At 37.7% G+C, this 12500-nt stretch overlaps 2 protein-coding genes across 3 annotated transcripts in view; one reads left to right on the plus strand and one right to left on the minus strand.

Moving 5' to 3' along the window:
• Positions 1–652, plus strand: part of Hsepi (D-glucuronyl C5-epimerase) — a 162337-nt gene extending 161685 nt beyond the window's left edge. Inside the window, exon 16 of the mRNA XM_086536760.1 lies at positions 1–652. This exon is cut by the window's left edge and continues 1933 nt beyond it. The gene's annotated coding sequence lies outside the window, so the exon portion shown is untranslated.
• Positions 653–4491: 3839 nt separating this feature from the next.
• TAF1B (TATA box-binding protein-associated factor RNA polymerase I subunit B) overlaps positions 4492–12500 on the minus strand; it is a 23161-nt gene continuing 15152 nt past the window's right edge. For both annotated transcript variants that reach the window (XM_043036370.2, XM_086536766.1), the window contains exons 9-12: positions 11249–11495; positions 9624–9781; positions 9252–9436; positions 4492–7187 (exon numbers count right to left, since the gene is read on the minus strand). In XM_043036370.2, coding sequence (XP_042892304.2) covers positions 6759–7187; positions 9252–9436; positions 9624–9781; positions 11249–11495 — 1019 coding nt within the window. In that variant the 3' untranslated portion in view covers positions 4492–6758. The remainder of the gene's footprint in view (positions 7188–9251; positions 9437–9623; positions 9782–11248; positions 11496–12500) is intronic.

Genomic DNA, 12500 nt, shown 5'->3' on the forward strand with positions numbered 1-12500 from the left:
TTCAGCCCAGAGGGTCTGTTAGAGTACCACCTCTTGAATGTTTACAAACTGCCACTTAAGTTTCAGTAGGCTGCCTTATGGGCACCCAGAGAGTGTGGTTGAATGCCACCTTTAGGGTGTAGTGACATGCTGTATTATGGACTTGCTGCCCATAGGGCTGAGGGAGTACCACCCTGAGGGTCTTTGGATCGCTACCTAAAATGTTGGTGTGAGCTCACCTGACGTGTTTGTCAATCCGTTCATTTAAACTTTGTGGACTGTCACTTCTCCTTCTTAGGATCAGAGTAATACCTACTAAAAAATATTTAACCTGAGCTGTAGTGAAATGTTCTTATTCTGAAAGTTTTCATGAAGTTTTTGGCAGACAAACACATTTATGGTAACTGCATTTCACCTTAAAGGAATGATGGATTGTCATCATCAAAAGTTGGTGATGAGGTGTTACTGGTTGGCTCCAACACACTTTATTCACCCTCACTTGTGCTCAACCCTTTAATGCAACTGCAGTTCTGATAGGATATACCCAAGTTAAGATACTTCAACTTTATTTCAGATATTTACAGCTTAAATTTAACATGTTCTTTTCATGCATGTAAACACAAACGGTAAGGTTAACAGTGTTCAATTACGTATAATAAAAAAAAGATTAAATGTTTTATTGATCTTTAAACCATATACATTTTTATCGTTGAAACACCTTGTGTCAATTTGTATTAGCTTCAGCCAATCCACACGGAGACCTGTAGCTAGACATTCAGTTTCATAAGGTAGAATTCCATTTGAAATAGACTACTGTTCCATCCATTTTCAACACTGCAAATTTTTATGACTTGCCACATTTCTAATTACTAAGATGATGATGGGTATTACAATAAGATTGAAAATTGCTCCATTAGGAATGCACTAGAGTGAAAAGAGGCCTGGTCTCTCTCGGTGCATTGTACCATGACTGCGAGGTTTGTTCAGAGTAATGATTAGTGAACTACACATGAGTTGCAGATATTTCATCAATTTGGTCTTCCAGTGTCCTGTGTACAGATGAATAAATAAATAAATAAATATATATATATATATATATATATATATATATATATATATATATAATATATATGTATATATGTGTGTATATGTATATATATATATATATATATATATATATATATGTTAAAACCTAAAGGAATCATACAGCTAGGCTGCTGTGACTCCAGAGCTAAAACTCCCTCAGTGTTTTGTAGATATGCTTTTGTAGGATTTCTATACTATATATATATATATATTAATGTAAGGTCGAATGTTTTGAAATGCCACTAGAAGTAATCAAAATTCTTGTACTGTATTTGTAAAGATGATTCAGAATTATTCAGCAGATGACAACAAGAGTAGTGTTGTAGCTGCAATTAGTTGGTACTACAATAGGACAAATAAGTCAGTCAACAAGTTACAAGTGATAGAATTTTGATTATATATATTGGTTGTAATAGTTGTTGTATGTCAACTAACCTGTAAAAAAAAACTGTTGTATATAGTATCTACATTTATATCTTCCAAAGTGTGCTCTGTGACTTTAGGAAATATTATATACAGAACTTGTATCACATTCTGGTTTTAGTATGATTATGATTATATCTGCATTTATTTGCAGTGTGCAGTCATTTTAAGTTATTTAAAAGTGATAGATCATCACTGGTAAAAGAACTGTTGAGGCCATCTATTAGGAAATCAGATGAACAATGTAAGAAGTATCCAGTTTGTCAACTCTGGCCAAGAGAGGTGTTAATGGGTCTGCGCTGATAAGCAGATAAGGTCGGAAAGTTCCAATACCAAATTGTTGGTGACTGTTACCAGTGACTGAGAAGTGAGCTTCAGCCATTATTGATTACTAGAAGACTTTGTCTTGTATTACTTAAGTATAGTCAAAGAAGTCTTGGTAAAGGGTATTTATCATAAATTGTTTTTAACTGATTTTTTAAAATGTATTTTGAATAGGTGAAATGATATAAGTTTATCAGACTAACCATAACACACTTATTATGACAGTTATTTGCAATATAGCTTCAGAAGGTCTGCAGAATATAATTTGTAAATCTAAAGTTTGTGGGGCTGGCAGAAAACACAATATGGTTTCTTGTATTCTTAAGCCTTGAGAGTCTTAATACAAAAAAATCCTGCTATTTCATGTACTTTGTTTTAAGTGTAATATGCAATACCTCAATGCTTTCTGCCTTCAGATATATACTAGATATTATATTGTAAACAAATCAGATCTGTTCATGATTATAAAGGAGTAGAATCTCATTTAATTTTTACTTTGTTCACAATTGTAATGTCTTGGGATTTTGTCACCTTGGGATTTTCACCAATTACTCTGTCTCTCTCTGTCTCTGTCTCTCTGTCTCTGTCTCTGTCTCTGTCTCTGTCTCTGTCTCTGTCTCTCTCTCTCTCTCTCTCTGCCTCTGTCTCTATCTGTCTTTCTCTCTCTCTCTCTCTCTCTCTCTCTCTCTCTCTCTCTCTCTCTCTCTCTCTCTCTCTCTCTCTCTCTCCTCTCTCTCTCTTCTCTCTCTTCTCTCTCTCTCTCTCTCTCTCGTGTTCTCTCTCTCTCTATGTCTCTCTCTCTCCTCTCTCTCTCTCTCTCTCTCTCTCTCTCTCTCTCTCTCTCTCTCTCTCTCTCTCTCTCTCTCTCTCTCTCTCTCTCCTCTCTCTCTCTCTCTCTCTCTCTCTCTCTCTCCTCTCTCTCTCCTCCCTCCCTCCTCTCCTCCCTCCCTCTCCTCCTCCCCCCTCCCTCCACTCTCCCTCCCTCCCACCCACCCCCCCACCCACCCACCCCCCCCCCCCTCCCTCCCCCCCTCCCTCCCTCTCTCTCTCTCTCTCTCTCTCTCTCTCTCTCTCTGTCTGGTCTGTCTCTGTCTGTCTCTCTCTGTCTGTGTGTCTGTCTGTGTGTCTGTCTGTCTGTCTGTCTCTCTCTCTGTCTCTCTCTCTCTGTGTCTGTCTGTCTGTCTGTCTCTCTCTCTCTCTCGCTCTCTCTCTCTCTCTCTCGCTTTCTCTCCCTCCCTCCCTCCCTCCCTCCCTCCCTCCCTCCCACTCCCCCTCCCTCCCTCCCTCCCTCCCTCCCTCCCTCCCTCCCTCCCTCCCTCCTCTCCTCCTCTCTCTCTCCCTCTCTCTCCACCCACCTCCTCTCTCTCTCTCTCTCTCTCCCTCCCTCCCTCTCTCTCTCTCTCTCTCTCTCTCTCTCTCTCTCTCTCTCTCTCTCTCTCTCTCTCTCTCTGTCTCCGTCTCTGTCTCTGTCTCTGTCTCTGTCTCTGTCTCTGTCTCTGTCTCTGTCTCTGTCTCTGTCTCTGTCTCTGTCTCTGTCTCTGTCTCTGTCTCTGTCTCTCTCTCTGTCTCTCTCTCTCTCTCTCTCTCTGTCTCTCTCTCTCTCTCTCTCTCTCTCTCTCTCTCTCTCTCTCTCTCTCTCTCTCTCTCTCTCTCTCTGTCTCTGTCTCTCTCTCTCTCTCTCTCTCTCTCTCTCTCTCTCTCTCTCTCTCTCTCTCTCTCTCTGTGTGTGTGCAGTTTCCAGCAAGGTGTAAAAGTCCAGATGTGGCAAAAATGTTTTTTTTTAGAAGTTAGTCGAGTTGTTAAGATATAATTTATTTTTCATATTTTGTGGTAGCAATGCCTGGTGTAGAATTTCTGTTTCTGTTTGAACTTGTTTGAGGTTGTTCTTTCAGATAAATTACTTATGAATTCTATTTCCTTACAAAATTATTTTGCTTTTATCTTTGTACACTGCTCATTCATCATTGTCCAAATAATAACTTCAGTTAATGGCACGTTTCTCCTAAACTAATATTGTTCAGAAAATATTCCTCTTACAATTTGTCTTTCATATCAGCTGATATTTTACATGTAGAGAAACTAATTTAATTTTTCAATAAAGTATGTCAGCTTTTTAGACCACTTAATTATTTGAAATTTTGTAAAACCACTTGTTTACTGGATTGTTTATGTTATGAGATATCATGTGTACATGAGTTCAGACTGCTTGCTGTATTCTTACTAATTTCATATTTCATTTCATTAGGTCACACTGCTGATTCACTTTTGTCTAGAGTTTTATGTAAAAAAAAAATAATTTTCAGTATGGTAGGAAAGATTACAAAGCTAAATCAATTTCTGACGACTGAAAGGAATTGATACTCTTGAAATAAATGCATAGATTAACTGGACTTTGCTGATATAATTTTAAAAAATATTTAAAGACTCAAAAATCTATTTATTGCCTTGCAGTGCTTTACATGGATATTTTCTTGTATTATCATCACTGTTAAGTAAACTTACAGATCTTAATTAACCTCTTTACAGCAATCAGCTCACAACATTACACGGGAACACACCTACAAAAAAAAAAAAAAAGAGAAAAATGTGAACAAAGAAGTTAGTTTCTTTCAAATTTCTGTATGTTGCTGTATTTTTGTCAGTAAAACAGGAAAACTAAATTATTTCACATAAAACAACTTTGATGATTGTTTAATTAACTAATGTATTATTAAAAATACAAATTTTACCTCCCTGACCAGGACTCGAACCTGAGCCGTCAGATTGACAGACTGTTTGAAAAACAGAAATAATGCTAATATTAATAAAATCCAGACATTTTTACCTAAATAACTGAATACAGACACATCCTTAAATTATATTTTGGCACACAGACACATGCATGCACACACATACATAAGACTCGTCCAAAATTAGTTAACAGTCATGAATACAAACAAGTTGTTGATCAACTGGAATGTTTTATTACTTTTTCACAGTTTAACTGGATTATGAATATTCTTCCTTTTTTATTAGTGCTGTAATTACATGAGAATCACTTACCGTGTGCTTAAAAGTATGATATTAGGTATGTTGATACCCACAATTAGTCCAGTTAGGTAAATGAATGAAAGTGTCATCATCTGTGGGTTTCTTAGATCTGCATGTATTGTATGTAAAAAAAAAATAAAAATAAAAAAAAAGAGAAATATATAAAATTGATAGAGCATGTGCCAATTAGAAGATACAAAAAAAGGAATTGGAGATAAACCCAGATACTGTAAGTGATAAAATAAAACTTCAGATAACTGTTTTCTGTGTTTCTTTTTCTTTCTTCTTTGTACAACAAACATGAAACCTGAGATTTTCAATATCTCCTCCCTCTGCTTTAGAAAGACCTCTTACTGTTTCTAGAACTTCACTTGGCAAAGACAGTATGTTCAAAACTGGTTGAAAAATATATATCATTTCCATTGAAAGAAAAACACATTTCACAAACACACCCATTCCCACTCACACTCACTAACTTTTTCTTTCTTTCTCTCTCTCTCTCTCTCGCTCTTGCTCTCATTCTCATTCTCTCTCTCTCCCTCTAGCTCTCATCCTCACTCTCACTCTCACTCTCACTCTCACTCTCACTCTCACTCTCACTCTTACTCTCGCTCTCACTCTTGCTCTCCCTCTCTCTCACTGGCATACCAAGGGAGGAGTGATTGCAGCAAGTGGGATTTGTATCTCATCAAAGTATTCAGTTATCTGTGTAAGATTTACCTTTTTATTTTGACATTATTTAATTCTCTTTACTGAAAATAGAGCCACCTCAAGGGCACTAGGGAGCTGCTTAAAAAGATGTGACACATAGTCCATGCTTGAAAGAAATGGATGGAAGGGGTGGGGAGGCAGAAATACAGAATTAATCAAAAACACTCGGCCTGGTACAATAGAAAGAAAAATTAACAGAAGAATATATACATGATAGTTTCTGTGAAATAAGAAGTTATGCAGATTGAACACTGTAGCAACTTCACAAAGCTTTACGGGATTGGCTAACTTACATCTTGACAGTCATAAAAAAATAGTGGTAAAAGGGGAAAATTCATGATGACTGGCTCTTCTAAAACTACTGATATAAATGTAAAGTAAATTTTTCCTTTACACTTAACTTCACTTCTTAATGTTTCACCATTAAAAGTTTGCAATTTGGAGTGACTGTGAGTAAGTTATTCTGATCCTTAAGAAGTGCCTGTCTCACTCCTTTGTAAAATGTTGCCTTGAGTTAACGTAATTTATCTTTATAAAGAGGAAATAGATTTTGATCACAGAAAAATAAAGTTATTTGCATTATGATTTTTCTGCTAGAAAATGAAAATGTATACTATCTAGTTTCTTTTCACAGGTTCTTTCTTCTGTTTTTATCTTATCTAACTCACTACTACAAACAAGAAATATGCATGCATACAAATACAGAATGACGATGAAAACTAATCACACTTTAATGTATATGAATTGAGTTCATTTCCACACATGATCTTCACAGAGCTTGGTGAAAGACTAAACAAACATAATTTCATGAGAAGCAAGTCATTACATGAAACATTTGCAAATAGCATTTACAAAACAAAATAACAATTTTCCTTAGATTAGTCAAACTTAAAGGAAAAACCTCCTTTAACAAAAAAATTCATAGAATTCATTATGTTACATCAATACTTCCATTAGGTTAAGTAATAAACAATACCTACTATATCAAATCTCACTAAATTCAATCACAGTCGAGAGGTAACACTGAGTTACAAGATTAACAAAGCTACCAAGGTACATTTCCATCATACAATAAAACAAACTCAACCAAATACAGAAATAAATACAGGAATGTATGGAATGAGAGATCAACAATATGAAAGTGAAGATTCAATCTGTTGTGTTTACAACCTACAACAACACACTACCAAATGTCTGCTCTATTCTTATCTAAGCTTTTCGAACACCTCAATGTACTGCATGATCCTATCTCTGTGTGTCTCGGTTATCAGGCTGCTGAGGCTGATAAACCATTTGTAAATTGATGGACAGGAACTCCACACTTCATTCCGCTTCTTGTTTGTCCAGTTGGCCCTCCAGACATTCCTGTGAGGCTGTGGTATCAACAGGATTTTTTCTGATTTTTCCGACATCAATTCTTCCAGTAAGTCTTTCTCTACCTCATCATAGAAACGGATATGGTATTTTTTCAATTTGATGTTCTTGTCGTGGCTGCCTTTGTAGCTGACCAGAGTCAGAGGCTGCAGAATATAGTCAGAGCCATATTTTGCTATTTTTGCCTGGACGTCTTTCAGATTGGCTGCCCAGTTTATCTGGTAAGTCTTGAAAGTTTTCCTCTGCAGTCTCCTCCCCATCTGACAAGTGTAAGAGGGAAGTGTCACAAATCTAAATTTTGATATAAGAACGAACGTGACAAAAATGAGTCACTACACAGTCATAAACTTTTTGGATAACTGTTTATATTTCAAGAAAACTCATATTCATACATAAGAAAGGATGAAGGGAGGGTAGAAATGGGTAATGGAGTAAGACAAACACAGAAAGACACTGTGCCAGGCACACACTGAAAGAGGGAAGCATACAGAAACAGAGAGTGAGAGGCATACAGAGAAACAGGGAAAAAGGGAGGCATAATATGACACAGAAACAGAGAGGCATACAGAGAAACAGGAAAAAAGGGAGGCATAATATGACACAGAAACAGAGAGAGTGGGAGGCATAATATGACACAGAAACAGAGAGTGAGGCATACAGAGAAACAGGGAAAAAGGGAGGCATAATATGACACAGAAACAGGGAGAGTGGGAGGCATAATATGACACAGAAACAGAGAGGCATACAGAGAAACAGGGAAAAAGGGAGGCATAATATGACATAGAAACAGAGAGGCATACAGAGAAACAGGGAGAGAGGGAGGCATAATATGACACAGAACATAATATGACACAGCATAATATGACACAGAAACAGAGAGGCATACAGAGAAACAGGAAAAAAGGGAGGCATAATATGACACAGAAACAGAGAGGCATACAGAGAAACAGGGAGAGTGGGAGGCATAATATGACACAGAAACAGAGAGGCATAATATGACACAGAAACAGAGAGGCATACAGAGAAACAGGGAAAAAGGGAGGCATAATATGACATAGAAACAGAGAGGCATACAGAGAAACAGGGAGAGAGGGAGGCATAATATGACACAGAAACAGGGAGAGAGGGAGGCATAATATGACACAGAAACAGAGAGGCATGCAGAGAAACAGGGAGAGAGGGAGGCATAATATGACACAGAAACAGAGAGGCATACAGAGAAACAGGGAGAGAAACAGTGAGGCATACAGAGAAACAGGGAGAGAAGGAGGCATAATATGGCACAGAGAGAGGCATGCAGAGAAACAGGGAGAGAGGGAGGCATAATATGACACAGAAACAGAGAGGCATACAGAGAAACAGGGAGAGAGGGAGGCATAATATGACACAGAAACAGAGAGGCATACAGAGAAACAGGGAGAGAGGGAGGCATAATATGACACAGAAACAGAGAGGCATGCAGAGAAACAGGGAGAGAGGGAGGCATAATATGGCACAGAAACAGTGAGGCATACAGAGAAACAGGGAGAGAAGGAGGCATAATATGGCACAGAGAGAGGCATGCAGAGAAACAGGGAGAGAGGGAGGCATAATATGACACAGAAACAGAGAGGCATACAGAGAAACAGGGAGAGAGGGAGGCATAATATGACACAGAAACAGAGAGGCATACAGAGAAACAGGGAGAGAGGGAGGCATAATATGACACAGAAACAGAGAGGCATACAGAGAAACAGGGAGAGAGGGAGGCATAATATGACACAGAAACAGAGAGGCATACAGAGAAACAGGGAGAGAAGGAGGCATAATATGGCACAGAGAGAGGCATGCAGAGAAACAGGGAGAGAGGGAGGCATAATATGACACAGAAACAGAGAGGCATACAGAGAAACAGGGAGAGTGGGAGGCATAATATGACACAGAAACAGAGAGGCATACAGAGAAACAGGGAGAGAGGGAGGCATAATATGACACAGAAACAGAGAGGCATGCAGAGAAACAGGGAGAGAGGGAGGCATAATATGGCACAGAAACAGTGAGGCATACAGAGAAACAGGGAGAGAGGGAGGCATAATATGACACAGAAACAGAGAGGCATGCAGAGAAACAGGGAGAGAGGGAGGCATAATATGACACAGAAACAGAGAGGCATGCAGAGAAACAGGGAGAGAGGGAGGCATAATATGACACAGAAACAGAGAGGTATGCAGAGAAACAGGGAGAGAGGGAGGCATAATATGACACAGAAACAGAGAAGCATACAGAAATACACAAGAGGAACACAAAGACAGAGAGAGAGAAAATACGAAATGCAGTATTCATACCTTAACTAGCTGTTGCATGGACTTATCTTTGTCATTCTTGAACTTCCCCAAGAAATGGCTCACAATGTCCATTAAAGGATTCCTCGACATCCTCAACACAGTGTTTTGATCTATCATGTCCTCCAAGGGCTTTCCCTGGAAGTCTACGAGTTTTTCTACCATCTTGTAAGCTGTTTCAGTGTGGCCTGGAAACAAGAGGAAAAAGTGTATCTAGATAACTATAAAGCGACTCCAAGGAAAATATGATTATCATAGTGTGACATTTCTATAAAGGGCTAAAATATTCATCATGACCATATTCACATTCCTTGAACATAGCTTTACATAAAGCATATCTAACTGGATTCTATTTTTTTGTTTTGTTTTGTTTACCAAAGTTTGTGGTAGTCTTTGATGTTCTCCAAATTCCTTCTTCCCAATAGAACTGAGAAAGAATCTTGGCATTCACACCTCCTGCACCAAGTGCCTTGAAGTGGTATGCAAATACTGCATCTACTTGGCCGCAAAACCATAGCAGAGTATTCATGTACCTGAAAGTGGATTTGTTTTAAATAGCCTTAGTGTTTTACAATGATTTGTGAAACATTTGTTTCCCCCTTTTATGACACATTATGAAGTCAAAGCCGAAACTTATCATAAATCGCCTTTCGAGCTATTGCTGAATTAGTGAATAAATACACAGTATTCTTTCACTCACAACAATGTAATCTTGCTTTCATCATTATTTGAATTGCCTTTTTAATCCATTGATGCCAAGATCAAGAAATATGTTTGTGTGAAATATGTTTTGCGTGAAATATTGTGTGTGTTTTTTTTACTTATAAGTTGCCTCACTTGTTCCTTGTCACCAAGAAGCCAATTACTAGGCCTAAATGACCTCTCTTGTTTCCCCTATTCCTTGAATTTTGTGATTTTTTTTCCTTTTTCTTGTTATTAGTGTAAACATTACCACTACTATTGTTCAAACTTAAGAACAATAATAACAGTAATCAAAATTAAACCTTTTTTAGTTGGTCAAGAACAGGGTAAAGATCTGAGGTCCATTAAGCCTAGTTACTGACTCTTTGTGACTAAGTGCTTGTGGAGCCATCTACATGTATAAATGAAAAAGTGAAAAAGAAAGAAAAGAAGAAGAGAAAAATCAGGAAAAGAATGAGGTGGACAGTGCACGTATACATGCATTCCTAACCTCGACTGGTTAAAGACTCATTATCCAGAAATGATCCTATGCTAGGCATGAAGGTGCCACTGGGAGTGAGAAAGAGAATTGTATAGAGTTGTATGTTTTACCAAACTTTGTACTTCTTCTTCCATAAATTTATGCTACTGATGTAACACTGAGTATATTCCTCATTTATGGAGCCTAAAGGACATAACTACAGGAATCACTTGTTGAAACAATGTCATATCCATACCAGTACCTACATTAAGTCACACAACAAGACAAAAAAGTTGAGATTTCCAGTACTCTAATGTACAAAAGAGCAATAGTTCCGTGTAAAATCACGTTACAATGGGTTAAATCTCTTCCTGGACCCATAACTTGAAACCAGTGTCCTAACTCCCGACCCAGCATCTAGCCTCCTGCTAGGATTGGACAGGATTACCACGAGGATAGTTAATTGAGATTTACATATTATATAATATTATGTAAAAGTCTGGCATCTATTCCTAACAAAATCCTGCCAGTTAGGCAGAGCGTTTTCAACAACTAGCAATGTCCACATGACTGACACACTGATTTTTCATAACCACAGGCTTAATGTGAAAAATATAAATTGAACACTATTTCTTTAAATTGTACAAATATAAATATCCACTTAAGAAAGAAAAGCAAAGCCCCATATTTCTGATAAATCTGAAAAATTGGTACTAAAGACAAAAACTGTTAAACATGTACCATTATAACTGAATGAAACATAATAAATGCAACACAAACTTCTATTTTCTACCCCAACAGAGAAGACTGTTATTGCAACACTACAGTTACAAATTACCTTTCCCACTCCTCCCAGTTGAAGAGGTGCGTCCAGCCAGGCTTGTCCTGGAGACGTTCATTCACAGTCTTGGCTGCCTGTGAGAGCCTGACTTCCTGGAAGCCGTCGAGGCCATAACACAGCTTCACCACCGAGATGATGGCTGCCATGGCCTTTGCCTCCAGGTCTGGGATGCGCAGGGACGTGTTTTGGTGGCTGTGGTTTTTGCTTTGCTGTACCAGCTCTTTGGCTAAGGAACTCACACCCTCTGCAAGATTGGGAGGCAGAAAATAGCTTTGATTTCGTGGTGTTGTGAGGTATTGATGGTAAACAGAGGTGCCTTTCTTTTCTTATGTTATTCTCTTCATTAATTCTAATACATACTGGGCAGACAGCATGTATATGTCATGGGATTTGAATGTTTCTAAATGTTTCTGGATGTGTCCTTGTTTATACTAAGTTATCTACTAGACATCTTTGTGATTAGTGCAGTGTAGTGTAATCATAATCATAATCATTGCTTATGACATTACTATGATAAGGCATGACGGTGTTTATACTTGCCTTTCAGTTTGTTTCCTGTACTTAGAGTAATGCAGATGTCATAAGCATAATATAGTCATAATAATGTTTTTAACAGATATTTTTGAGAAAGGTTTGGTATACAGAAAGCATAATTTTCAGTATGTATATTCAAAAAGTTTTTGTCTTCCCTTTAAACCTATACCACATGATAAGAAAATATGGAGTATATACTATAGTACCAGTCCATCATTACTTTTCCAAAGCTGATAAAATGTAAACTATATTCCACAATTACTAATAATTAATATTTTTTCTATTCTATACAATGGTGTTTTATAGAAATGGAAGCTTATTTTTCCTTCCTATTTGAGAGGTAACTGACAATCTTTGAATGTGAGGAGTAACTGCAGTAGTTTTTTCCAACTTTGATTCCTCATAGGCAATGGCAATAAAATATACACTTTTGGTGTGTAAAGTCAAGCTCTTGAAATATAATAGACTAAAACTGGCCTTAGCCAAACTTGAAAAATTATATCATAATGGCAGCTGATGGAAAAACATACTGAAACCTTTGCAGGTTTTAGGGACTAACACATGCTGAATGTATGTATACATTGTAATATACATCATTAATCTATCAATATTCATCAATAACCCACTCATGCCGGGGGCATTCTAGCCTTGCATGTTACAATGCCGGGGCTCTCAAACGCATAGGCCTAAATCAGTTAAATAAATGACACTGTAT

The sequence above is a fragment of the Penaeus japonicus genome, unplaced genomic scaffold (assembly GCF_977035675.1).
Source record: "Penaeus japonicus unplaced genomic scaffold, GWHDUDI00000001_assembly GWHDUDI00000001, whole genome shotgun sequence".
NCBI lineage: Eukaryota > Metazoa > Arthropoda > Malacostraca > Decapoda > Penaeidae > Penaeus > Penaeus japonicus.